The sequence below is a fragment of the Oncorhynchus nerka genome, linkage group LG15, assembly GCF_034236695.1.
Source record: "Oncorhynchus nerka isolate Pitt River linkage group LG15, Oner_Uvic_2.0, whole genome shotgun sequence".
NCBI lineage: Eukaryota > Metazoa > Chordata > Actinopteri > Salmoniformes > Salmonidae > Oncorhynchus > Oncorhynchus nerka.
Window position 1 is genome coordinate 57121487 of NC_088410.1, and position 27238 is coordinate 57148724.

Below are 27238 nucleotides of genomic sequence, written 5' to 3' on the forward strand. Positions count from 1 at the left end.
ATTGCTTTCTACCAAAAACATCAAACTTTCCAATAGTTTCCCCATAGAAAATTGAGTTGCTTGTGGCAGAGAAATCCAGTTTGGTTGGAAGGATTGTGGCTAAATCATTGTCTGTTGTGTCAGCACAAGCTTTGACAGCTAATTCACCCCTCAAAGAAATCCTTAGAGTAAAAACTCTCCTTGTCCTTTCCATCACCCTGAAATGGTTGGAGAAGATCCACTTTATAATATATCACTTTGTTAACAGCAGCAAGCTCTCGCCTTTCCTCTCGCCTCTCCTATCCTCCTCCGAGTCTGACATTCTTGAATTATTGATATATCTTGAATCAGATATCAAATTTAATTCCTCTCACATTTTAGCTGTTTCGTCCGTTTGTTATTCCACTCACTTGTAATTGTATAGTCCTTTCGTAAGTCTGTTTGGTTGCATAGTTTTGAATTTATTTTATTCTTTACAGGGACAGTGCACATTAATCAATGTTTTAGTAGAAGTTGCCCGTTTTTACCCGTTAGTTCAAAAGACCACCCGGGAACGTGCATGAACCCCAATAATCTTTTCCCAGGTCAAGTATTTCAGAGTGATTACGCCCTCTCATGGCGAGGAGACAATAACAGTACATCACTTTCTACACTAGTATGAAACATGTGCTGCCCTTTTATTCATGTTTTATGTGGAAGTCTTTCCCACTGCTATTGTTACAAATACAGTCAATAAACTTGCCAAGGTGGAAAATGCTAACTTTAGGAATGTGATATCTATCAACAAGTGACACGTGACATGCACACAGATGATAGATTGGACTGCCTGGAATTGGACTTTCTATCATGTTTCGATGAAGAGCACAAACACATGGAAAGGTTAACAAACTCAGGGAGCATTATACTTGACAGATTAAGTTGTGCATCCGAAATGGCACCATATTCCCTAGTCCACTTCTTTTGCCACAAGCCATAAGGGTCATGTTCAAAAGTAGTGCACTATAGGGAATATGGTTCCATTTAGGATGCAGACAAGGCTATCAGGCTAACAGGAACCACATGAACCAGTTGTACTTTAACTGAAGCATTGTCATTTATTATTATTTTTTCATTATGCGCAAAATGGTAGAAAGAGGAAGGGTGGGAGAGAAACTCAGAGGTAGAGTCTGTGTGGCTGTGGGAGAGAGAGAAGGCAGAGAAAAAGAGATGATGAATTAGGAAAAAATTGGAGAATATAGGTATTTAAATGTCTAGAGGGCAGTAGACTGGGGTGCTGGGAAATCCAGGCAGAGGAGTGGAACGTGACCAACCACCTTGATTCGGTCTTATGTAGCAACACTTGAAATTGTGTTTTTTACATTGGATAAAAGTAGAGTATCAGAGCTACAAATGATATGTCATACACTGCAGTTGAGGAACAATTGGACAGTAATTCTGCTTTGAAAGTTAATGAACTTTTGAGAAAATGGCCCTTGGATGTTTTGGTACACCTCCTGGAGAGCTCTTCTTTGTCTACATATATTCAGCATCGTTTACACCCCTCTTAAGCCTTAGCCCCACCCATCTCTTTAAGGATTCACATGTGATGCCATGTGCTAAACAGAATGAGTAAGCTGGTGTAGTAAACAACCAAACATTTCAAAACTAAAAATTGTGAAAGTACTAGCCTACAATAAGAAAAACTCCAGGTTAAAATACACTTTATCTAGCCCTTGGCCTATATCCTAATCTGACCTTGCTGCAGGTTGTGTTGTTCTTCACATTACCATCTCTGGTAAACACACAAATAAAATCACAATTATTTGTCACAGTGAAATGGTTACTTCTATATTTGCATAGTAACAATATAAAAAATAGAACGTTTCCAGATAAATATTTTATAATTATTAGATGATGCTTACCAAGACACTAGGGGTGTGCCGAGTAGTCGGACAAAACAAGTATAATAACGGATATGGGCAATTTTCTGGATACAGTTATGATCCTAGTATTTTTTCGGGTGCCAGCAAGGATGTTTCTCATGTGTTAGTCAGAGAGTTTCGGAACCCATACTGTACTGTCTTTAAGTCACTCGTTTGCGTGGTTGAAATAACTCAACTGGCTTGATACTTGATACTGCTGCTGTTGATACTACTGCTCTGATTGGATAGAGTGAAGATATATTTCTCCTCATAATTTCAGGATCACTTTTCTTTGAATGTTTTCGGTCTGATCATTTAGATTGTTACTGCCTGCTACTATGATAAATCACATTGCGAGGACATTTGCTATCAAGCTGTCAATGTGCATAATATCTAATAAGTTGGGCAAGGATAGGGAAAAAAGCTGAAATGCTAATGCACATTCTAACTGAGTGACAGCAAACTTGGTTGCCTGCAACAAAATGAGGACACAGACACACATACACACTGACACCTTCGCGAGCTGCTCTTAATCGGCATCTTTTTTTTGCAGTGAGAACATGCAGGGAGATAAATTACCAATAACTATTTAGGCATATTAAAACCCTTCAGTTTTTTTCTGATCACATGTATCAGCCTATCCAACTGTCATGTGTCAATTTACAGATACGATTACGAATATGAGTATGGCCATATCAGCACACCCCTACCAGACACACTTGTCTAAATTGATGGGTCGTGAAAGAAATGCGATAACCACCCCCCCAGCCACATTTAGCTAAGTGGTTGGGTCACTATTGTCTAGACACATACACATGTTCATGAAATACAATATATGGCCGTAATCACCCACAGACACACCTGGCTAACTTGATGGGTCATGTAATCATCTGGCAAAGTGGAGTCTTTTCTTAAGACATGTAGCTAGCTAAACAATGAACCATACTCCCAACCCATACTACTAGCAATACAAAACTGATTGTCATAGCTAGCCACCATTTATGAAATGATCTAGTATGTATCTAAAGGTAGTTAAAGCTAACCAACTAGGTTCAATGTGAGCTAGCTAGCTAACGTTATGCTATACCTAGCAATTCAAATGGATTAGCTAGCGAACCAGCAAACTAACGTTCGCTTGCCAGCGAACAGTACACTTTTAACTTGCAATGAAAATGACTTTCTGACAAAATTAGAAACATATAATTACCCGTGTACATGGATGAATGCTTTATGGCAGACTGGAACCCATTTAACTCGGTTTTGTTTGTACAGCTTGTTTGGCCTGCGTTATGTCAAGTCACTCCGGTTCACATTGACTGTGTGCAGAAAGTAGTCCATCAAAACTTTTTCCCACTAATCTTGGTCGATAGTGCCTGCTAAACTCAGGGCAGCAATGTTGTTGAGAGGAGTAGCAACACTTTTGCAGTTCTCGATGGATAACATTATATCTTTAAAAAAAAGTAGTGGTAGGAAGGATTATCTACACATACTGCGGAGCTCACATTATAGACAGAAGCATGCTAAATGGCAGACCAATCTGAATTCATCTATCTGCACGTTCAGCCCATCCATTATCTCAGCCAATCATGGCTAGCGGGAAGGTTCCCTGTCTTTTTTCGTGGGTAAACCAACTAAGCTCGTAATTTAACAATTTTATTAGTATTTACAGATGACATCCTCATTTTTTATTAAGGCAGATGAAAGTTCACATGTTCCAGAAGCCATTTCTGCCAAAAAACACATTTTGATAAATAAATTACGTTCAAATGCCTCTTCTGTGAAGTAGTGACGTGCGACATATGCCTAGCTTCCTGAAACGAGTCACAAATACACACAGACACACACACACACACACACATACACAGTGGCTTTCTGAGGACGGGCGACATACTCACTCATCTGTTGAGATGGCTGACAGTCTGGTTATGTGGCACAAGATAAGTTGCTGGGGTGAAGTGCATCTTGAGGAATTTGCCGAGAGTCACAACCACCTGCAGCCAGTCTTTAAGATTGAGAGCTCTTATAGAAGGGCTGTTAAATCAACATGTAGAGGTTGTTCAAAGATGTATGGGAAAAATGAAGACATCTATTCCCTTTACACCTTAAAGGGATACTTTTGGATTTTGGCAACGAGGCCACATCCCCAGAGACAGATGAACTTGTGTATACCATTTGTATGTCTCTGTGTCCAGTATGAAGGAAGTTAGAGGTAGTTTCCATAGACATCCAGCCATAGCGTAAGCACAACTAACTCTAACTTCCTTCATACTGGACACGGAGATAAAAATGGTATCCACAAATTCTTCTGACTCTGGGGAAGTGGATAAAGAGCCTTGACACAATTGTGAAGTTTCCCTTTAAACTAGACTGGAGGTAGTGAGGAAAGTCTGGATTTTCACACCTTCCTGCCATGAGTAGGAGCAAATAGCATCTGTGAACCTCAATTTGGATTGTTTGGAATAAATTCTGTGCTTTTATTTTGGAGGGGGCAAAAATGCTATTTTAATTACAAATTTGTATCAGTCACTTTTATAACTGAAGTACCATAACATTACTGGAAATGTAACATGAACAATGATATATTATTCATTTTCCTCTCCTCCACTTGCAGTGAATAACCAAGATGAGATGAGTGTCAAGAGTAGGCTCTAGAGTGATCCACCTCACCCAGCCTCAGCCCCTGTAAGACCCTTCTGTGTCTCACTCCTACACCCACTTACCCACGACCCACTACACTGACCCCAGCTAGACTACCTCACCATGCCCACCACCGGCCTCCTCTGCCCTGGGCTCTGGGCCAGGGCTGCCCCTTGGTGGTCCCTTCACCTGCTCCTCTTTGACCTGCTCATCTCTGAGGCCCTGGCCAGCCCTAACAACAGATTCCCCCCTTCCACCAAGAGGGAGATCACCATCGACGGGGACCTGGTGATCGGCGGACTGTTCCCGGTGCACGAGAAGGGTGAGGGGGTGGAGGACTGTGGGAAGATCAACGAGCAGAGAGGGATCCAGAGACTGGAGGCGATGCTTTTAGCGCTGGACGAGATCAACGCAGACGAGAGGTTGCTGCCAGGCCTCAGGCTGGGAGCCCACATCCTGGACACCTGCTCTAAGGACACCTACGCTCTGGAGCAGAGCCTGGAGTTTGTACGAGCCTCCCTCACTAAGGTGCACGAGCCGGGGTTCATCTGTCCAGACGGATCCAACCCCATCCAGGATGATGTCCCTCTGGCCATTTCTGGAGTCATCGGAGGCTCCTACAGTGACGTTTCCATCCAGGTACGTTTCTCATAGAAATCCATTCATTAACTGGTTATGACTGTGTCCAGTTATTTCTATACCGTCTATGGTCCATACAGGTACCTTTACACCTCGTCATCTCACACCCCACCCATAGGAGTCTAAGCCCCCACCCCTCCATGTGTAATAAAAATCAAATCAAATAATACTAATGAATCCTCATACAATGTGATATTTGATTATGTCTAATATATTACACATGACAAACAGTTGAGGTTAAGGTAGGCTACCATTACCCACCGTCAAATAGGACAACTTAGTTTTGGTCAGTTTCTTTCAGTCATCGCAGGTTCCGAAGCGAGCCTTGGAGGATGCAGCTATGCAGTCTTTTTAGCTATGAGCCACACAGTATTATTCACTTTGCACATTAGGTATCAGGTGTTGAATTAGTCTTTTTTCTGTGCCTATGCCTGCATATACCTGCTGGTAGATAGATGTGAGACGTGCTGGTAGTTAGATGTGAGACGTGCTGGTAGATAGATGTGAGACGTGCTGGTAGATAGATGTGAGACGTGCTGGTAGATAGATGTGAGACGTGCTGGTAGATAGATGTGAGACGTGCTGGTAGATAGATATGAGACGTGCTGGTAGAGGTGTGCTGTTAACGTGATATCAGTATTAAGGTTTAACGAGAGGCAGAAAGAGATGGAGCTAAGATTGAGTGAGATTAAATTCAGTTCTCGGCTTTTGCTGACGATTCAAAGCTCTCTGTAACTAATTGGTCCCAGCAGAGAAGATGTCGTATTCCTGTTTCATGAGTCAGTACTCCAAATACTGTGTTTGTGTGTCTTCGTGTGTGTACATGTGTGTGTGTTTATGTTTATGAGTGGGTTGCTATGTCTGTAAGTGTCTACACTGTGTCTTTAAGATGGTGTCATGTTGGATAGGAAGTGTAATATACAGGGGGAAAAACACTTTAAAAAAAAAGAGAAGACAACAGTTACCGGAAACAGGTTGCATCCCATCTCCACCTACCTCCACTTGCCTCTAGTTCCAGTTCTGTACATTTCATTTGGCTTTGGTCGGGCTGGAATAATTATCCACCTGGGAGGCTTGCAGTAGCTGCCCACATTAGCTGTTTGAAGCTCTGCTCCTCTACGGCGTTTGTTCACAGAGACCTCTGTCACTTTGTCAGTGCAATAACTTCCGTATGCCACACGGAGAACTTTGACCTTTCTTGAAACCTATGAAGAGAAGCCCCTACGTCCTATACATAGCTACTTTTAATAAACACCTGTTCTCCACTCCCAGGGCTAACTGTAATTACCCATGATGCACTAGGCGTAAAGGAGAGGAGGCCTGTGTGAATAATTGAATAATTCAGAGACTGGACATTACACTGGGAGTGATGTTGTTAGGTAAGGATCATGTCAACGATGGACCTGATAGAGAAGTGTACAGTGTGTGTGTGTGTCTGTGTGTATTTATGGGTGTGTATTGCTGATGATGAAGTGATCCCACAGACAGAACATGTCATCATGGAGTGTTACAGCATGTCAGCTTCAGAATCCATTAGCACCATCTTATTCAAGACATGTAAGGATGTGAATAAGATCAGAATATTATCACACATCATATGAACTGTAACTTTGTTAATTAAGTGCCAATCCTCAGTGAAATATAGTTTGCATCTAAAATTGTACCCTTTTCCCAATGTAGTGCACTACCTTTGACCAGGGGCCATAGGAGACACAGACATAGCTCACATCGATGCGTCAATTCTGGAATGATTTATCAAGTGCAGTATTCCCTTTTGCCATGCTTCTTAGCAAGTGAGTTAAAGTGATCAAACTGATGAAGGAACAGAACACACATCTTATAGCAACTCTGTGTTATAACAAATCCCTTGATAGATGGCTCTCTGTCAGATGTGAGGCACAGTAGCTTGTGGATGCTTGATGATTAAGCTTCTGCTCATTAAGTCATGAAGTTAATAAATTGCATTGTACAGTTTATGCCTGACGAAGACTGGGGATATTGAGTCAATCAATCGTTGATCAAGGGGATTGTAGCTAGGACGATTGAACTATATTGTCTATAGAGGTGGGATCTAACAGAGAGAGATCTGTTCCCTTCTTAAAGAATCCCGGGAAAAGGATCGTTTATGTTGTCATCCCACCATAAATAATACAAACAGAGTAAAATGACTGTTCCTTTGGATCATTCAGTAAGCATGTTTCCAGTGGATCTGCATTCTGTATTGAAGTCGATTGAACTTTTAAGGTCTAATTAATGCTTTTGTTCAGAGCTTGCATGAAATACATTTCTGGGGAAGGTCTATACAGATATTCTATATTAATTTGACCAGTTTCTCACAGCACAAAAAGTATTTCGCAGCAACAGGAAATGTGAATTTTTATGTGGGTTATAATGAATGTACATTATTGTACATTTTTTGTTAAGATAAATCAACTCTGGCATTTTAAAGTGGAAATTACAATCTTTAGAAGGCTTTTTAAACCTCAAATACACTACAATTTGCATGTCCTGCCACATAGTGATCAAATGAAAACAGTACGCCTGTAGCTCTCTGTCTGGTAGAGAAACACCAGACAACACAGCAGGGATTGTATTATACACTTCGGTTGAGTCAGTTGAGACCGCAGCAAACACAAGGCCTCCCTACTGAGAGAGTAGAGCTTTATGGATCTGCGTGGCCATCTGTGGCCCCTTTTGTGTTCAATGACAGTCAGTGACAGGAAAGCTGAAAGCGACTGGATACTTCACCGTGATTGGGAAAAAGAGCCAGGCAGGGATACTTTACAGGACTGTCACACACAAAGGTTTGGAAAATGTTTATTTGTCACATTTACATTTACATTTAAGTCATTTAGCAGACGCTCTTATCCAGAGCGACTTACAAATTGGTGCTTTCACATGCTTCGTAAATAACAGGTGTAGACTAACAGAAAAATGCTTACTTACGGGCCTTACCCAACAATGCAGAGAGAAAGAAAATAGAGAAATAATAGAAAAGTAATAATATGTCAAAGTAATAATAAATACACAATGAGTAACAATAACTTGGCTATATACATGGGGTACCGGTACCGAGTTGAAGTGCAGGGGTACGAATAGTTGAGGTAGATACATATAGATGGGAATAGAGTGACTAGTCAACAGGATAATAAAATAAATAAAGACCAGTTAACCCACTGATCCTAGACCAGTTAACCCACTGATCCTAGACCAGTTAACCCACTGATCCTAGACCAGTTAACCCACTGATCCTAGACCAGTTAACCCACTGATCCAAAAAAGTTAACGCAAAAACAGTCAATGCAGATAGTTAAATAGTTAAGCAAATAGCTACCCGCACTAAGTATTTAGCAATCTTATGGCTTGGGGGTAGAAGCCTTTTAGGGTCCTGTTGGTTCCAATTAGAATACATGATAACTGTACTGTCATAATGCCATAGGGGTTCAAGGTTCTGTTGGCAGTGACCTATAGTTTCAGGTCCCCTCCATTGACTCACTCCTTTGTGAGTAGTGAGGACTGAGGACCCTGTGGTGAGGTTTGTCGGAAGGAGGGCGGCTGCTTACGCACTCAGTCCCACTGTGTCTCAGAGGCAGAATTGTGTGTGTGTGTGTGTGTGTGTGTGTGTGTTTTTATGCTGACGTACTCTGTCCCACTGTGCTTCAGACTTAAAAGCAGAGTTTACTGTATTAGAGGATGGGCACCACCAGGGCCGGTGGAATGACGCCACTGGAGAGCTATGGCCTTAGAGATACAATATAACACTCATCTATTCAATTCTTTGATGCTGTCTGCATCCTTCAGAGGAGCTGCTTTGCTTTTCCCATCTGTGGGGTGCAACAGGGCCACAGAGAAACTGAGAATCTTGGCAACGGACCTCTCCACCTGACTGTGGTGGGGGAAAGACGCAACGACACTGCCCCAGTCTAGATGCCCGTCACTGGGGCCAAGGGCTGCCTGTGAGGGGGTTGTGTGATGTGCTGGCCATCTGGTGGTGCATGTATGCATGGGCGTCAGGACCAGTCATTCACAGCCTCCGCACGGTGCCATTTGGGACTCATCCATAGGCTATAACAGGAAACTCCGACGGAGAGCACATGGGACGGCATCCTCCCCGTTTAGATGAGCTGTTTTTTCTCTCATTGATGTGAAAACGCTTTATCGCCATCTGGGATGAGGCTGGGGGCAAAGCATCACTGATGACTAAATTACACTTAGTTCAGGTGACAGATGATAGGTAGCTGACAAGTTTAATTGCATACTGGAAATGATGCTCTTTAGGCTTTATAAATTGTGCTGTTGCTTAACAACCACCACAAGTAGAAATTGAATCCGTGTGGAATTTACTTATGCATGGTGCAAATGATAAGGATATACCCTATACATTTCATAGTGTATCAAAAAATATTCTCTTTATATTAGCTATGCTGCTACTGTTTACCCACCACAACTAGACATAGAATTGTACGCGTGATGCTTATTGTGGTCAGACTTGTATTTCTACATGTTCAGCACATTCCTTCTACTTGACAGAGATGTCTACTAAGATGGTCTGTTTGTTTACCAGTCCGAGCATTCTGTGGTCGTGCTTTGTATTCAGACAGAAGGCTTTGTGTGAACTCCTCACAAAACAACACCTCACTCGATGTGAATATTCTAGAAAGTCTCTCTATTTTCCACCTTAAATTAACCTCAGATATACCAGCCCCATATCTGCATGGTGTGCTGTAGATCAAAATAGGAACCTATTGCACGTGAACATTCAATGTCTTAGAGCAGGTGTTAGATATCAATCCATAAATTCAGCAAATTAGAAAAAGAGACTCGGCACACCCAATCACATTACTAAAATCTATTTTAGAACTCTCATAACTTGAGGCAATATGAGTTGTTTGAGGAAGGAGGTCCACTGTGATTTGGGGTGTTGTTATCTCAGGGTGGATAATAGTAATTATGAGGTAGATGTTGGAGTGTAGAGGCTCGAATCACTCCGTAGTGCTAAAGTTCCGTGTCGTAGCCTGATTGACATTCAAATACAATGTTTCTGCATTTGCAGAGAATGCATTCACGGTAAACGCTGCATATGTCAGCGAAATCTGAAATGACCTTTCAATTTCTATCGCACTACAGCGCTGATCTTCAGCTCTATACGGATTGAATCGAGCCCTAGGTTTAGAGTGTGCTATAGTATTGTATAAGTGTTGATTATGTGTCAGAGTGGCTAGGAAGGTGGATGAATCTCTCACTGTGTGTGTTTGTGTTTCGAACTGAGCTGAGCATCACACAGAGATTGCAATGCAGGGTAAAAAATATTTCTCCTTTGGTGTTTTTCATGTGCGGTATCATTGCCATCTCCCTCTCTCCCTCCCTTGCTCCCTCCCTCCTCACCTCCTCCCACCTTCTCCTACCTGAACCTGTGATTTTAAAACTGTACATTTTTGCCAACTGCGGTGAGGCACGCTAATTAGTGCGGCAGAATGTCGTTTAGAAGTGAGGGAAACAGTGGAGGTTGAAAGAAGTGGGATTCAAGAAGCCCATGCGTACCACACAGAGACAGGAGTTGTTAATGCCAGACAATCTACATATATCCACGTGCGCTCACACAAACTCGCACGCACGCATACACACACACACAAACCTTGTATTCCTCCCATTTCCCAGAGAACTGTTATTTTCTTTCTTTCCTTCTCTCTCACAAGGTGACATTAAATAAATGTTCATTTTTTTGTTCAGAACCTCTGGGTGTTCCACACTGAATTTTGAATGTAATTATATGCATAAATATGCATGTCAAGCTTATATCCTCTGATATCAACTATGATGAAATAAAAAATACCTGGAGTCGTTTCAGACTTTCTTACAAATGCAATGCGGGAGAATGGGGAGAAAATAGCATTACACAGGCTCTGCAAACAAATGATGCAGAACAATGTGTTTCTGTGTGAATGTATGTGTGTTGGGGTGTTTTTGTGGTCACTCACTCTGATTCTTGCATTGTTGTTGGTGTGGAGGAAATTTTAAGAGGTCATTAACATGTGGTTGATTTGGCTGTGGGTGACTTCCTGGTAAAGAGCACTGTCAGCCGATCCAATAACATCTCACAGGCTGCGTCTGATTGTGTGTGTGTGTGTGTGTGCGTGCCGGTGTTAATTTTGCCACTCTTTTTACATTTAGTCTAATCTTAGTTATTTTAACTAATAGGTCACTAAGTTTTTGTCACATTTTGAAATAATGATTTAGTCTAGTTATTGTCAAAATGACAAAAACAGTTGGTCATTTTAGTCAACTTAATGCCCTTTTAGTTCAGTCTCATTTTAGTATAATTTTTATTGCCTAATTAATCTATCGTAAACATAAATCACTGACTTCCATGTGCACAAACATACATAGCCTTGTCTTACCAGCATATGTTTCGGCATAACATACTATCGCGTGATTCTCTTCCCAACAGCCAAATTGGTAGAAGAACACATTACTCTGCAGCAGATAAAAATCACACCCCTTGACAGGGCTCCAGACTAACATTTTCCCCTAGTGACACTGGTGCCACTAACTTTTTCAGTTGGTGGCACCAGCTCATGATTTGGTTGCAGCAATTTGTTTCTGCGGCACCACACAATATAAAAAAATAAAAATAATCACCTTATAAAGTCATCCACAGTGCCTGACACTGTGTAATAGACTACTGAGATGGTAAGCTATTCAATAAATAAGTTGTTTCATCTGTCCAAGCAGGAATGCATGATTCAACATATTTTGATGTACAACCTAATCCTGTGATTGCCATGAATTGTAGGTTGACAATAGGGTATTATTAGGGTTATATTTTAATGTCAAAATAGGACTCCAGAATTTTCTGAAATGTGTTGTTGAATTTAGATTAATTTTCCTACATCTTTATGTGCACTAATATCATAGGCACATTTATTTGGGGGCTAATTCACCACCATGAGGAAGTGAAAACTCAAAACACATTTGCTAGATTGCTAACACTAAATATAATACCCACTGCTAGTAATCATGTATTAATCTAACAGTAAATGTTATTTGCTAAAAAATACTTTGCTGTTGGAGCCTGCTACCCTATGCACTTGCAATGGCTGATGCGCAATTGACCATTTCGTACGTTTCGTATCATAATTAACAGACGACTTTGGGTAAAAACGCAAAAAGAACAGCTTTAAACTGTATAACTGATCAATGCACCATCATACCAGGTATTTGAATGCGTAAAAAAAAGGGATGAATACGATATTTGGTTACAGAAGTGTCATTGCTTATGGATCTCTGCAGCTTCGGTCCAATAACAAATCCTTTAAAATGATGTCAACACATACTGGAAGAGTTACTGGCTAGCTAAAGTAGCTAGCTTAGCTAACAAACTAGCTAACAAACTAAATGTTGGTCACAGTGCGCATGACCAGAATGATATATCGAAGAACCACCAAAGGCAAACCCCATTTATGTTACAAAATGTAGAAAGTGGCGGAAAGGGACCGTTTTTCATGCCCAAAGTCAACATTTAAAGCAATTTTAAATCTCAGTTGTTGAATAGTTTCTATTGAGCTCAATATTAAGATGACAAATAAAAAGTATACCCACAGAAGGCTGAGACCAACTGTAGTTGCTTCCAAAGCTATGTATTTCCCATAATTGGATATAGAAACATTATACAATTAGAAGGCTTTTTTCTCTCTCCCAGAGCACACATCAAGTGGCCAATTAAAAATGTAACTTGCAGAGCCAAGTCAAAGGATCGCAAAATGTGACTAAATGGATGCAGTCTGGAGCCCTGCCGCTTGACATACTGTAGGTATATTGTAATCAACGTTCTGTCATAAGTAGTGGTCTGTTAGGTTGCAGCAAGCTAACTAGCCAGCATTATCAATCTGTTATTACCTGAGCGTATATATTGGAATGATGCGCTTTCAGATGTCTCTTGTTGGTGTATTTTTCCGTCAACTTGTGCGTGAAAATGCAGTAATAAACAAAACTTCTCAGTGGAAACGTTGCATTCGGTCTTGTTTGAATCAAGACAATGAGTAAAGTGGCTCCAAACATTGGCCCTTTTTCTACCGGGAGCTTATACTACCTGAAGAGTAGCCATGGGGTGTACCTTTGTTGTATCAATGATTTGTTGCCACCAAATTGGAGAGCAGATGCCGGTTAGAGAGGTGACTAGTGTGAATGAGAAACAAGATTCTCTGGTCTGATGAAACCAAGATGCAACTCTTTGGCCTGAATGCCAAGTTTCACATCTGGAGGAAACCTGGCATCATCCCTACAGTGGAGCATGGTGGTGGCAGCATCATATTGTGGGGATGTTTTTCAGCGGCAGAGACTGGGAGACTAGTCAGGATCGAGGCAAAGATGAATGGAGCAAAGTACAGAGAGATTCATGATGAAAACCTGCTGCAGTGCGCTCAGGACCTCAGACTGAGGCGAAGGTTCACCTTCCAACAGGATAACGACCTTAAGCACACAGCCAAGACAACTCAGGAGTGGCTTCGGGACACACTCTGAATGTCCTTGAGTGGCCCATTCAGAGCCTGGACTTGAACCTGATCGAACATCTCTGGAGAGACCTGAATATAGCTGTGCAGCATCGCTCCCCATCAAACCTGACAGAGCTTGAGAGGATCTGCAGAGAAGAATGGGAGAAACTCCCTAAATACAGGTGTGCCAAGCTTGGGGCGGCAGGGTAGCCTAGTGGTTAGAGTGTTGGACTAGTAACCGAAAGGTTGCAAGTTCGAATCCCTGAGCTGACAAGGTACAAATCTGTCGTTCTGCCCCTGAACAGGCAGTTAACCCACTGTTCCTAGGCCGTAATTGAAAATAAGAATTTGTTCTTAACTGACTTGCCTAGTAAAATAAAGGTAAAATTAAAAATTTAATTGTAAATCATACCCAAGAAGACTCGATGCTGTAATCGCTGCCAAAGTTGCTCCAACAAAGTACTGCGTAAAGGGTCTGAATCCATATGTAAATTAACAAACATTTCTAAAAACCTGTATTTTGCTTTGTCATACAATCTTGTGTGTAGATTGATGAGGCAAAAAAAAAAACAATTTAATGAATTTTAGAATAACGCCGTGGAACAAGTCAAGGGGTCTGAATATTTTCTGACGGCACTGTATAATAGGGTGGTTTTGAACATGATGAACATGATGAACCAGGCAAAGCTGAGCACCATGGCCTTAGACAATGGGTACACAGCCGATATTGGCCATAGAGATTGTTACTTTTTTTATTTTTCTGAATCTTTCTCTCTCTATGACAATCTACAAGTTTCACATAATCTCCTTATCAATCAAATGATTGTCATATCTGACATTGACTGACAGTACACAGTTGAGTTGAGGTTGTGTTTTCCCATGGTAGAAAGCTGTATGTATCATTACACAAGGCAAGACCCAAATGCAGACACAGGAGGCAGATGGTTGGAGTCTTAACCTATTGGAATAATACATATTGTAAGGCAAGATAATAGTTGTGGACAGGCAAAATGGTGAAAACCAGTTCAGAATCCAAAAGGTACTGAAGGGCAGGCAGAATCAAGGTCAGGGCAGGCAGGATGATCAGGCAGGCGGGAAAGTAGTCCAGAGTCAGGCAGGGGTCAAAACCGGGAAGACTAGCAAAAAGAGAACAGCAAAAGGAGTACAGGAAAAACACGCTGGTTGACTTGACTAACATACAAGATGAACTGGCACAGAGAGACAGGAAACACAGGGATAAATACACTGGGGAAAATAAGCGACACCTGGAGGGGGTGGAGACAATCACAGGAACAGGTGAAACAGATCAGGGCGTGAGCGTATGGAGAGGAGAGGCTAAAAGATAAGGGCTTGATTTGCTCGCTTCTACACGTCATCTGTAGTGGATCTGTATCTCAGCTTTCTTCCCTCCTTCCTCTCCATCCTGTATTTATACTTGTCTAAGCCGGGGGGGAGTCTATGTCTAAGCCAGGGGGGAATCTATGTCTATGTCCCAAGACATAGACATGTCTTATATGGGCAGAAAGCTTAAGCTTGTTAATCTAACTGCACTGTCCAATTTACTGTAGCTATTACAGCATAAAAATACCATGCTATTATTTGAGGATAGTGCACAACACCAAAACACTTTTATCACAGCAACTGGTTTGATACATTCACCTCTGAAGGTAAATAATGTACTAACATTCAGTAATCTTGCTCTGATTTGTCATCCTGAGGGTCACAGAGATAGAATGTAGCATCGTTTTGTTTGATAAAATCAATTTTTATATTCAAATGTAGGAACTAGGTTCTAAAGTTTGAATCCCTGCTGTTTCTGGTTGGCAGATCGGCTGTACCGACTTCAGAGGAGTCCCACTTTGCTTGTGAGGGTTGTAGAGCAAAAACGGAGAACACCATTGTGTTTGTGAGAGTCTCATCGTTCTTTAGAGGGGTCATAAACCGTTTGGACACTAGAGACAACTTTGTGAGGAGACCAATTTTTGGGAGGTCTCATGGTCTGACAAACACCGCTCTAGCTCTGTTACCGTTCACTGCAGATGTCTCATGGTCTGACAAACACCGCTCTAGCTCTGTTACCGTTCACTGCAGATGTCTCATGGTCTGACAAACACCGCTCTAGCTCTGTTACCGTTCACTGCAGATGTCTCATGGTCTGACAAACACCGCTCTAGCTCTGTTACCGTTCACTGCAGATGTCTCATGGTCTGACAAACACTGCTCTAGCTCTGTTACCGTTCACTGCAGATGTCTCATGGTCTGACAAACACCGCTCTAGCTCTGTTACCGTTCACTGCAGATGTCTGACAAACACTGGCTCTGTTACCGTTCACAGATGTCTCAACAAACCGCTCTAGCTCTGTTACCGTTCACTGCAGATGTCTCATGGTCTGACAAACACCGCTCTAGCTCTGTTACCGTTCACTGCAGATGTCTCATGGTCTGACAAACACCGCTCTAGCTCTGTTACCGTTCACTGCAGATGTCTCATGGTCTGACAAACACTGCTCTAGCTCTGTTACCGTTCACTGCAGATGTCTCATGGTCTGACAAACACCGCTCTAGCTCTGTTACCGTTCACTGCAGATGTCTCATGGTCTGACAAACACCGCTCTAGCTCTGTTACCATTCACTGCAGATGTCTCATGCAGATGTCTCTGACAAACACCGCTCTAGCTCTGTTACCGTTCACTGCAGATGTCTCATGGTCTGACAAACACCGCTCTAGCTCTGTTACCGTTCACTGCAGATGTCTCATGGTCTGACAAACACCGCTCTAGCTCTGTTACCGTTCACTGCAGATGTCTCATGGTCTGACAAACACCGCTCTAGCTCTGTTACCGTTCACTGCAGATGCGGAAGTGCGACATCGGCAGATGCGGTCGATTGAGACGCATCCAATGCAAAACAGATATCTCTAGTTTAAACTGATGAATTTTTATAGGCATTGTTTTATTATGCTAATTAGATTTATGCGGTGGTGCGGACATCGACTCTAGGGGGTTAACTAGAACTGGAATCTTCTTTGTACAGTATATAGAAACAGGCATGCACCTATAACTGGAACTCTTAAATCTCAAACAGTGATGGATCAATAGATACATGTATAGATGCATTCTGTCCATGTAGTCTCATGTATGTATAGGGAATCAATTCATAACTGGAACTCTTACTGTTAAAGGACTGCTATGATTCCACTCTTACATAAACAATTCTGTAACCTCAAATACAATATTCCTTAGTCTTGCTGTAATGCCTGCATTACTATACTGTCTCAAGGCTCAACTCACTCTGGACCTGACCGGAGTTAAAACAGCAATGAGGGGGGAGCTACTCACTCAGCTAGCATTTTAAACCCTTTCTGAATAATAAAGTCTATCGGAATCATATTAGCAGAGTTTAAGTACAAATTGAATGACAACATTCTGTCAATTAAAGGTTAAGCAGGTGATGGTTTGACTTTTGGAAAAATATTTAATTGAAGTACCCGATAAGGGTCTAATGCAGCGGAGTTGTTTGTAGTCGTACCTTGCAAAGAGAGGGAGAAAGTGTGAATTAAACAGAGAGAGAGAGATGGAGCAAGAGAGAGAGGGAGAGAGAGAGATGGAGCAAGAAAGAGAGAGAGAGAGATGGAGCAAGGGAGAGAGGGAGAGAGAGAGATGGAGCAAGGGAGAGAGAGAGAGAGAGATGGAGCAAGGGAGAGAGGGAGAGAGAGATGGAGCAAGGGAGAGAGGGAGAGAGAGAGATGGAGCAAGGGAGAGAGAGAGAGAGATGGAGCAAGGGAGAGAGAGAGAGATGGAGCAAGGGAGAGAGGGAGAGAGAGAGATGGAGCAAGGGAGAGAGAGAGAGAGATGGAGCAAGGGAGAGAGAGAGAGATGGAGCAAGGGAGAGAGGGAGAGATAGAGATGGAGCAAGGGAGAGAGAGAGAGAGAGAGAGAGAGAGATGAGATGGAGCAAGGGAGAGAGAGAGAGAGATGGAGCAAGGGGAGAGAGAGAGATGGAGCAAGGGAGAGAGGGAGAGAGAGATGGAGCAAGAAAGAGAGAGAGAGAGATGGAGCAAGGGAGAGAGGGAGAGAGAGAGATGGAGCAAGGGAGAGAGGGAGAGAGAGAGATGGAGCAAGGGAGAGAGAGAGAGAGAGATGGAGCAAGGGAGAGAGGGAGAGAGAGAGATGGAGCAAGGGAGAGAGAGAGAGAGAGAGATGGAGCAAGGGAGAGAGAGAGAGATGGAGCAAGGGAGAGAGGGAGAGAGAGATGGAGCAAGAAAGAGAGAGAGAGAGATGGAGCAAGGGAGAGAGGGAGAGAGAGAGATGGAGCAAGGGAGAGAGAGAGAGAGAGATGGAGCAAGGGAGAGATGGAGAGAGTGTACAGACAGTTACTGTCACACACTCCAGTGGTATGCTGATAGGTTTTCTGTAAGATATTTTTTGGGGGGTGGTATCTGGTGACAGTTAAATGACACTTCACTGTAGGTCTGAGAGTGCTGGAGGATGTGGGACCCATGCATGTGTGACCGCCTGGCTCAGGCTAGTCAGCTATATAAAGTCAAATAATGTATAAAAATGGCCAGCAATGAGAGCTTTCGATGTCATTGTTGGTTCATGCAGCCTAGTACACTCTTGTGCTTAACCCACCATGACCCTTCATCTAATTTCCTAAGTATGAGTCTCAAACTTGTAAAACACAGCATTTAAAACTTCTTAAGGACCGAACGAACCCTTTTTTTCAATTTTCGCCTATAATGACATACCTGTAGCTCAGGACCTGATGCAAAGATATGAATATTCTTGATACAATTGAATACAATTGAAAGGAAGCACATTGACATTTTGGAAATGTGAAATTAATCTAGGAGAATATAACACATTAGATCTTATAAAAGATAATACAAACAAAAAAACATGTTTTTTTCATTTATTTTTTGTTACATCATCTTTGAATTGCAAGAGAAAGCCCATAATATAATATTGTAGTTTAGGAGCAATTTAGAATTTGGCCAATAGATGGCAGCATTATATGTGCACAGTTTCAGACTGATCCAGTTGAAAACTATAATGGATTTTATCAAACAAACTATACTACATTTTATCCCTGGGACCCTCAGGATGACAAATCAGTGGAAGATTACTGAATGAAAGTACATTATTTACCTTCAGGAGTGAATGTATAAAACCAGTTGCCGTGATAAAAGTTTTGTTGTGCACTCTCCTCAAACAATAGCATGGTATTTCTTCACTGTAAAAGCTACTTTAAATTGGACAGTGCAGTTAGATTAACAAGAATGTAAGCTTTCTGCCTATAAAATATCTATGTCTATGTCCTGGGAAATGTTTTTGTTACTTACAACGTCATGCTAATCACATTTGCGCACATTAGCTCAACCATCCCGCTGGAGGGGCAATGATCCCGTAGAGGTTGAAAAATATATTTAAAAAATTTGACCCTGTACCGGAACAGTAACATACATACATCCATTATGTTTTTGTCAATTTGACCCCCAATTTGACCTTGGTCTATATAATTTTTTTACGGTTTGTCCTACAAACCAGATGCTTTGTGCACATGAATGGTGCAACCATGCTGGTCACATAGATATTCGTATAATTTCTCTATGATTCTCAAAGACTGAGCAGCACAGATCTGAAGTAAATTTGAACCACAATTTGACCTCCGCAATTTGACCTTGACCTTGGTCTACAGTGGTTCCTCCTTTAAAAGACTCAGAGGTACCCAGTGTCACGGCTTCATTGCTCCAGACCACCACAAGGGGGAGTTAGAGCACTCATTATGCATTTGGGTACCAAGGTTTTTATATGACCAATCATATTGAGTGGTTCCAATGATGAGATTGATGCGAGCCACCCATCCCTGGTGACTTCCTTCAGTAAAGATGGCTGACAAAACATTTACATTTACATTTAAGTCATTTAGCAGACGCTCTTATCCAGAGCGACTTACAAATTGGTGCGTTCACCTTAAGACATCCAGTGGAACAGCCACTTTACAATAGTGCATCTAAATCTTTTAAGGGGGGTGAGAAGGATTACTTTATCCTATCCTAGGTATTCCTGAAAGAGGTGGGGTTTCAGGTGTCTCCGGAAGGTGGTGATTGACTCCGCTGTCCTGGCGTCGTGAGGGAGTTTGTTCCACCATTGGGGGGCCAGAGCAGCGAACAGTTTTGACTGGGCTGCGCGGGAACTGTACTTCCTCAGTGGTAGGGAGGCGAGCAGGCCAGAGGTGGATGAACGCAGTGCCCTTGTTTGGGTGTAGGGCCTGATCAGAGCCTGGAGGTACTGAGGTGCCGTTCCCCTCACAGCTCCGTAGGCAAGCACCATGGTCTTGTAGCGGATGCGAGCTTCAACTGGAAGCCAGTGGAGAGAGCGGAGGAGCGGGGTGACGTGAGAGAACTTGGGAAGGTTGAACACCAGACGGGCTGCGGCGTTCTGGATGAGTTGTAGGGGTTTAATGGCACAGGCAGGGAGCCCAGCCAACAGCGAGTTGCAGTAATCCAGACGGGAGATGACAAGTGCCTGGATTAGGACCTGCGCCGCTTCCTGTGTGAGGCAGGGTCGTACTCTGCGGATGTTGTAGAGCATGAACCTACAAGAACGGGCCACCGCCTTGATGTTAGTTGAGAACGACAGGGTGTTGTCCAGGATCACGCCAAGGTTCTTAGCGCTCTGGGAGGAGGACACAATGGAGTTGTCAACCGTGATGGCGAGATCATGGAACGGGCAGTCCTTCCCCGGGAGGAAGAGCAGCTCCGTCTTGCCGAGGTTCAGCTTGAGGTGGTGATCCGTCATCCACACTGATATGTCTGCCAGACATGCAGAGATGCGATTCGCCACCTGGTCATCAGAAGGGGGAAAGGAGAAGATTAATTGTGTGTCGTCTGCATAGCAATGATAGGAGAGAACATGTGAGGTTATGACAGAGCCAAGTGACTTGGTGTATAGCGAGAATAGGAGAGGGCCTGGGGGAACATGGGGGAAGCAATTGTAAGTAGTTATAATGTCATAACGAGTCAAGCTAAAAATATACAATTGAGAGGAATATGTTAGTTAACCCTTTCACACGTACCATCACACGGGTGTGATTGTTCTACAGTGGTCCCTGAAGCGTATGATCACACCCGTGTGATTAGAACACTCATTTAGAATGCTCGTTTAGAATGACGCAACAATCAGCGTTTGAGCTGGCCACACTTTTTTCAGAAACTATTTACACAAACACAGTCCTTACAAAGTTATGTCCAGAATGTCAGCAGTTTATTTTGGGATGCAATGTTCAGATATTCACAGAAGTATATATAGCATAACACAATCATTCTAACCGGAAAAATGTAGGCTACATTTGTCCTAGCGCTGAGGAAATATTGACCCAACACAAGCAGTCATATTTTCTAACTCTCGGCTGACATAAACTACAATATGAATTAGCTAATAGCAATTACTATGTATAATTAATCACATCACGGGTGAGCTCACCATTGATCGAAATAACTAGGTAAAACACTTTATAGAAATCGAAAGTAATCCGACGATTAGTTTCAGCGCGCAGCCATGCATTTTTTCCTCACAGAAACCGAAGATAATAGGAGAAGATGAGATGAGTTTGGTCTGTTTATAGTATGCATGTTGAAGGCGTATGTCATCTACTGTCGTTCACAACCCACCATTAATTTCCAGAAGTCCTCAAAAAATGAGTGAACTCTTACTCACCTAGTTTTGTTATAACATCTTTGGTCAAACAGACGTGAAACCCAGAATGCATTGTATGTCAACAAACATGGCTACACAGCTGGAATTAGCTTAGCTCATCATAATCAGTACAACCTTCAAAAAAGTATATTACACACATAATACGTGCCCATTACAATCTGTGCAAGAATCGGAATGCATGATTTGTCACCTAGAATTGAAAACATGTGAATAAAACCGTAAATACACAAATAATTGCCACACAAAACATTTTCTGATCGTGATTTATTGATACAAGTGGCCCGTGCCGGCAGTCAACCACGTAACCTCCCACTCTGCACCATTCAGTGTTGTTGTTTATGTATGTAGCTAGTGAGCTAAGCTGTAGCATTAGCAATGTCTTTCAAAAGGAGACAACTCACAAATGTGGAAATTCTGGAGAGTTTTATTAACAATGAGTCTGAGTATGAAAGTCAGGAATCAGATTCTGACAGTGAGGAGCTGCCCCCCAACCTTGTAGTCATTGAGAACCCTGAATCTGAATTTCCCTTGTCCACTGACGAAGTACCAGGTCCCTTTGAAGATGCTGGTGGTGATGGAGGCAGACTGACAGTGGATGAAGTACAGGAGTTCTATAGTAGCTGGAAGGCCACAAGTCATTTCACCCCTCCTGGCTCTGCTGTTTGCTTTGATGAGTCCCAGTCTGGAGTGCAACGCCCCTTGCCATTTCCAACTGAGGCAGAGTGATTCAAGTTGTTTCTGACAGAGGAGCTGGTGGGAAACATAGTAGAGGAGACCAATCGCTATGCCTTTGAGCTACAGGAGAAGAGAGAGCCAGGAGTGAGGGGGAAACTCGCTAAATGGGTGACAACCACAATTAGTGAAATGTATACCTTCCTGGTGACAGTCCTTCTCATGGGGATAGTAAAGAAGAACTCCCTAAGAGAATACTGGAGCACAGATCCTATGTTTGCAACTCCCTTCTTTGCCACCCTCTTTTCCCAAGGCCGCTTCCTAGTTCTGCTGCCATGCCTACATTTCATCAACAATGCTACTGCCATCCTAAATGACCCGTTATACAAAATAAGAAATGTTCTTATCTGCCTGACATCAGCCTTTGGTCGGGTCTTTGTGCCATACAAGGACCTATGCATTGATGAGTCCCTGATGTTATGGAAAGGTAGGCTGGCGTTCCGTCAATATATTCCCTCCAAAAGGCACAGGTTTGGAGTCAAGTTCTTTGTCATGTGTGACGTGAAGACAGGATTTGAACTGTTAAGGAGTGTACGTTAGCATACAAAAGCTGTCCTCATTCTTCAGCTCCAAAGATGTCCAGCTCCAGTTATGATATTGGCAAATAATGTTTGTGGTTTCTGAAAGCACAGAATAAAGAGGAATTATTCATTAGAATACACTATAAGGATATAGCAATAAAACAATACTACAAAGAAGTAACATAATAAACACTGCTATAAAAAATGGTTTATTGCATTGACAAAATCACAGATTTGAGTTATAACAGTAAGAAACTAAATTTTGAGCTCCACAAGGCGGCAAGGCAGGACAGAACAGAGTTATGCTGAATAGACCAAATAAACAAACCATGGTCACATTTTTTATTTATTTAACTAGGCAAGTAATTTAAGAACAAATTATTATTTACAATGATGGCCTACACCGGCCAAACTCGGACAACTGTGCGCTGCACTATGGGACTCCCAATCACAGCCAGTTGGATTTGAACCAGGGTGTAGTGACGCCTCTAGCACTGAGATGCAGTGCCATAGACCACTGCGCCACTTAGGAGTCATAAGGCCAGGGTAGTTTCAAAATACAACACAAGCTAATAGTTCTCTGATGCAATTAGCATTGTTTTACAGAGCTAATAGAATAATGTAGCTACGTAAGCACGGTTGACTATAACACCATAAATGTTATAAAATGAATAACGTTACCTCACGTGTCCGCGGTTATAAAGAATATACACAAATATATTATGCTCCATACATACAGTACGCTACAATAGGAATGTGGAATGGAAAATGGAAAATGTGAACACGTGTGCAGATCCTGTTTTGACAGGAGATTAGCAAATGTCTGCAGCCGTGAACTACACAAACAATTGGGAAGTGCTTGGGGAATTTTGTCCGTGTCAGAAATGTCCCAAAAATGTAATTGTCCGCAAAAGTAAAAATTACTGTTTTTATGTGAATGAATGAGGAGGCGGAACACACCTAAATTCAAACTGTTTTTAGAAAAGACAAACTTGTTAGAAAATACTTTGAAATTGAAGTTGAAATGCCTATAAATATAAACAGGCTGCATGCTTAAGTTTGAGGGCAGCGTGGATCAAATGTACTGTTACGTATCAATCACATTCTGGAATGGAGAGAACATTCTAACATCACGTGCATAAAAAAACTCACGCTGGGGTGACCGTTAGAGATATTTGGAGCACACGCGTGAAAGGGTTAATGTAGAGACAAACGATTGTGCATATTTTCTGTCATAAAGCTAATTTATGAAAATCGCTATATAGTAGGTTAGCTGACCAGCTAACATTAGCCAGCTAGCTAGCTGGTGTAATGACATGAGTATGACATTGACATTCGTGTTGTTTAATGTTTTAGGACCTCCTGAGAAAACCAGCAAACTAGGCTGTCATCTGGAAAACAGTGGATGTAAAGAATATAACTAGCTAAAGCATTTACTGCAAATTGAATGTACAATTGTGTAAGCTTGCCTTGCAATGCAGCTGAAGTAACATAGCTGGCTAACTATTTACTTGCTTTTTGTGTAGTGGAGGATAAAAATAACTGTATGCCTATGTATGTGTAGCTAGCTACAGTATGTAGCCGATCTGTGTATGGACCCTAAAACATTAGGTTCTGAACTAATATTCATACCAATCTATAAACCTCAGCTATCATAGTTGTTGTATCGACATCAAGTCTGAATGGCATTAAGGAAGCCTATGGATTGAGTAGAATACAATAACTTTATTGTGCCAAGGATGCAAGTCCTATATATATGTACTGTAGTTATTACCACCAATGAGATCCCCACATTGTAGCCTGTATATTTAATATATTCACGATCATGTACTCCACTCCAACTCCATTCCATTCTTTGAATGATGCTGTGTCTGCATGTATGTATTACAATTGTACACTTCAACAGTGTTTACAACTCCTGATTACAGTGCTACCCAAATATTCTCTCAGTTCATCACATTTACAGTGTCTCTAGTGGTGTCTCCTAACCAGACTTGGGCCCCCAGTTGGCCCTGAGGTTATCTTAAAAGCGGGTGAGTTGGCGATGACGGGACTGGCTTCCTCTCTCACATAAAAACATACCTGCAGATGAGAGACAGATGGATAGAGAGAGAGCATGATTAATACCCTCTTAGGGATAAGTGAGACGTCTGCGTCCCACCTAGCCAACAGGAAATGGAAATGCGCAACGCCAAATGCTAATAGTACTCGCTAAAACTCAAACTTTCATTAAAACACACATGCAAGGTACTGAATTAAAGCTACACTCGTTGTGAATCTAGCCAACAAGTCAGATTTTTAAAATGCTTTTCGGCGAAAGCATGAGAAGCTATTATCTGATAGCATGCAACACCCCGAAATACCTGGAGGGGGCGTAAACAAAAGAATTAGCATAGCCGGCGCTACACAAGAGAAATAAATAAAATATAAAACATTAATTACCTTTGACGAGCTTCTTTGTTGGCACTCCTATATGTCCCTTAAACATCACAATTGGGTCTTTTTCCCGATTAAATCCGTCCATGTATAACCAAAATGTCCATTTATGAAGCCCATCTGATCCAGGAAAAAACTACTTTTACATAACGCAACGTCATTTTTTAAAATTAACAAAGTTGCCTATAAACTTTGACAAAACACTTCAAACTACTTTTGTAATCCAACTTTAGGTATTAGTAAACGTTAATAATCGATCAAATTGATCGCAGGGCGATGTGTATTCAATAGCTCCACGTCTTGAAAAGATGGTTGATAATTCTGTCTTCCAAAACATCCTGTCGTATACCAGATGAAATCAAGTATATCTTCTTCGTTTGACCAAGGAACAACTTCAAGGAAATTGCCAAGACTGGTGACATCGTGTGGAAGCTGTAGGACTTGTAAACTGGGAGGAATGATCTTCTTTTTTGGGGGGGGTGAACAGTTTTCCTTGGGGTTTCGCATGTTAAACACGTCCTGTTATAGTCAGAGACATGGTTTAACCAGTTTTAGACACTTCAGAGTGTTTTCTATCAACACATACTAATCATATGCATATACTATATTCCTGGCATAAGTAGCAGGACTTAAAAATTTTGCGCGATTTTTAACAAAATGTTGAAAAAATAGTCCCGAGCTCTAAGAGGTTTTAAGCCTTGTTTTTTTATTCTAACACAGTCAGTCATCATAATAATCAGGAGGTGAAATGCAAAACTGACCTTGAATCATTAACTCTGGGACTACTACATCTCTATATGTATTTCAATGTAAAGCATCTCTTTAATAATACTTCCTGTTGACCCGACCAAGTGACCTCTCACCTATGATCATGCTGTGCCATCTGTGTCGGCCAGTTCAGATGCGGGAGGGGTTCACCAACACAGCTGATATAACCTAGAGGATTTAGGGAGAAGGGGGAGAGGGATGAAGTGAAGGAGAGAGACTGTTATTGTGTGTGTGTGGTCTCACATGGTGTCCACACTAAGTGGCTACAGAGTACTTTATGCTGAAAAACAGACACATGAGGACAAACAATAGAAGATAATGTCATTATTAGACATAAATACCACTTAAAGCTTGATAATGACTTGATCATTTGAATCAGCTGTGTAGTGCTAAGGCAAAAGCAAAAATGTGCACAGGTATTTGGAGCATTCCTATATGCCGCAGCTGGTGAGGTGTCAGGTTCGCCGCTGTACTTAACTAGTTGCTCCTACCCTCTACTTTTTTGAACATTTTGTTAAAAATCGCGCAACATTTCAGCGCCCTGCTACTCATGCCAGGAATATAGTACGTTCATATGGTTAGAATGTGTGTATAGGAAACCCTCGGACGTTTTTAAAACTGGTTAAATCACGACTGTGGCTATTACATAACGTGCGTTACATCGGAAAGCGCAGGAAAACCTGATCACAGAAAATGGAAATAAATATCCTTGCGCCACTTCCAGCACTGTTAACAGTGAGCCGAATTAGATAAGACCGAGCATTCAACTCCCACAGCATCCCCATGCAGTCGAGTATCTTGTGAATTTAATCCTCTTTGATTCTTGGTTGAACCGAAAGAGGGGCACGACATACCTCCGGTCTCCGCCCAGATCATTCCGGAAGAGCTCTCTCCTGAAATTTTTTCCAAGACGACAGCTAATGATATGTACATCGCCTACGGATGAATTTATCGCTTATTAACGTTTACTAATACCTAAAGTAGCATTACAAACGTATTTCGAAGTGTTTTGTGAAAGTTTATCGTCTACTTTTTGAATTTTAAAAAATGACGTTACGTTGTGAAATCGCTGTTTTTTTCGTTTATCACACAGTCTACATATAACGATATCTTGGCTTTATATGGCCCGATTTAATCGAAATAAAGACCCAATAGTGTTTATGGGACATCTAGGAGTGCCAACAAAGAAGATGGTGAAAGGTAATGACTGTTTTCTATTTTATTGTGCGGTTTGTGTAACGCCGAAATGCTAATTATTTTGTTTACGTCCCCTGCTGTGCTTTTCTGTTGTAGTGTATTGGTGCATGCTATCAGATAATAGCTTCTCATGCTGTCGCCGAAAAGCATTTTAAAAATCTGACTTGTTGCCTGGATTCACAACGAGTGTAGCTTTAATTTGATACCCTGCATGTGTA

At 41.8% G+C, this 27238-nt stretch overlaps 1 protein-coding gene across 1 annotated transcript in view; it reads left to right on the forward strand.

Moving 5' to 3' along the window:
* The first annotated feature begins 4640 nt into the window (after positions 1-4640).
* LOC115142951 (metabotropic glutamate receptor 2-like) overlaps positions 4641-27238 on the forward strand; it is a 47297-nt gene continuing 24699 nt past the window's right edge. The window contains exon 1 of the mRNA XM_029682845.2: positions 4641-5156. Within this exon, the coding sequence (XP_029538705.1) occupies positions 4641-5156 (516 nt within the window). The remainder of the gene's footprint in view (positions 5157-27238) is intronic.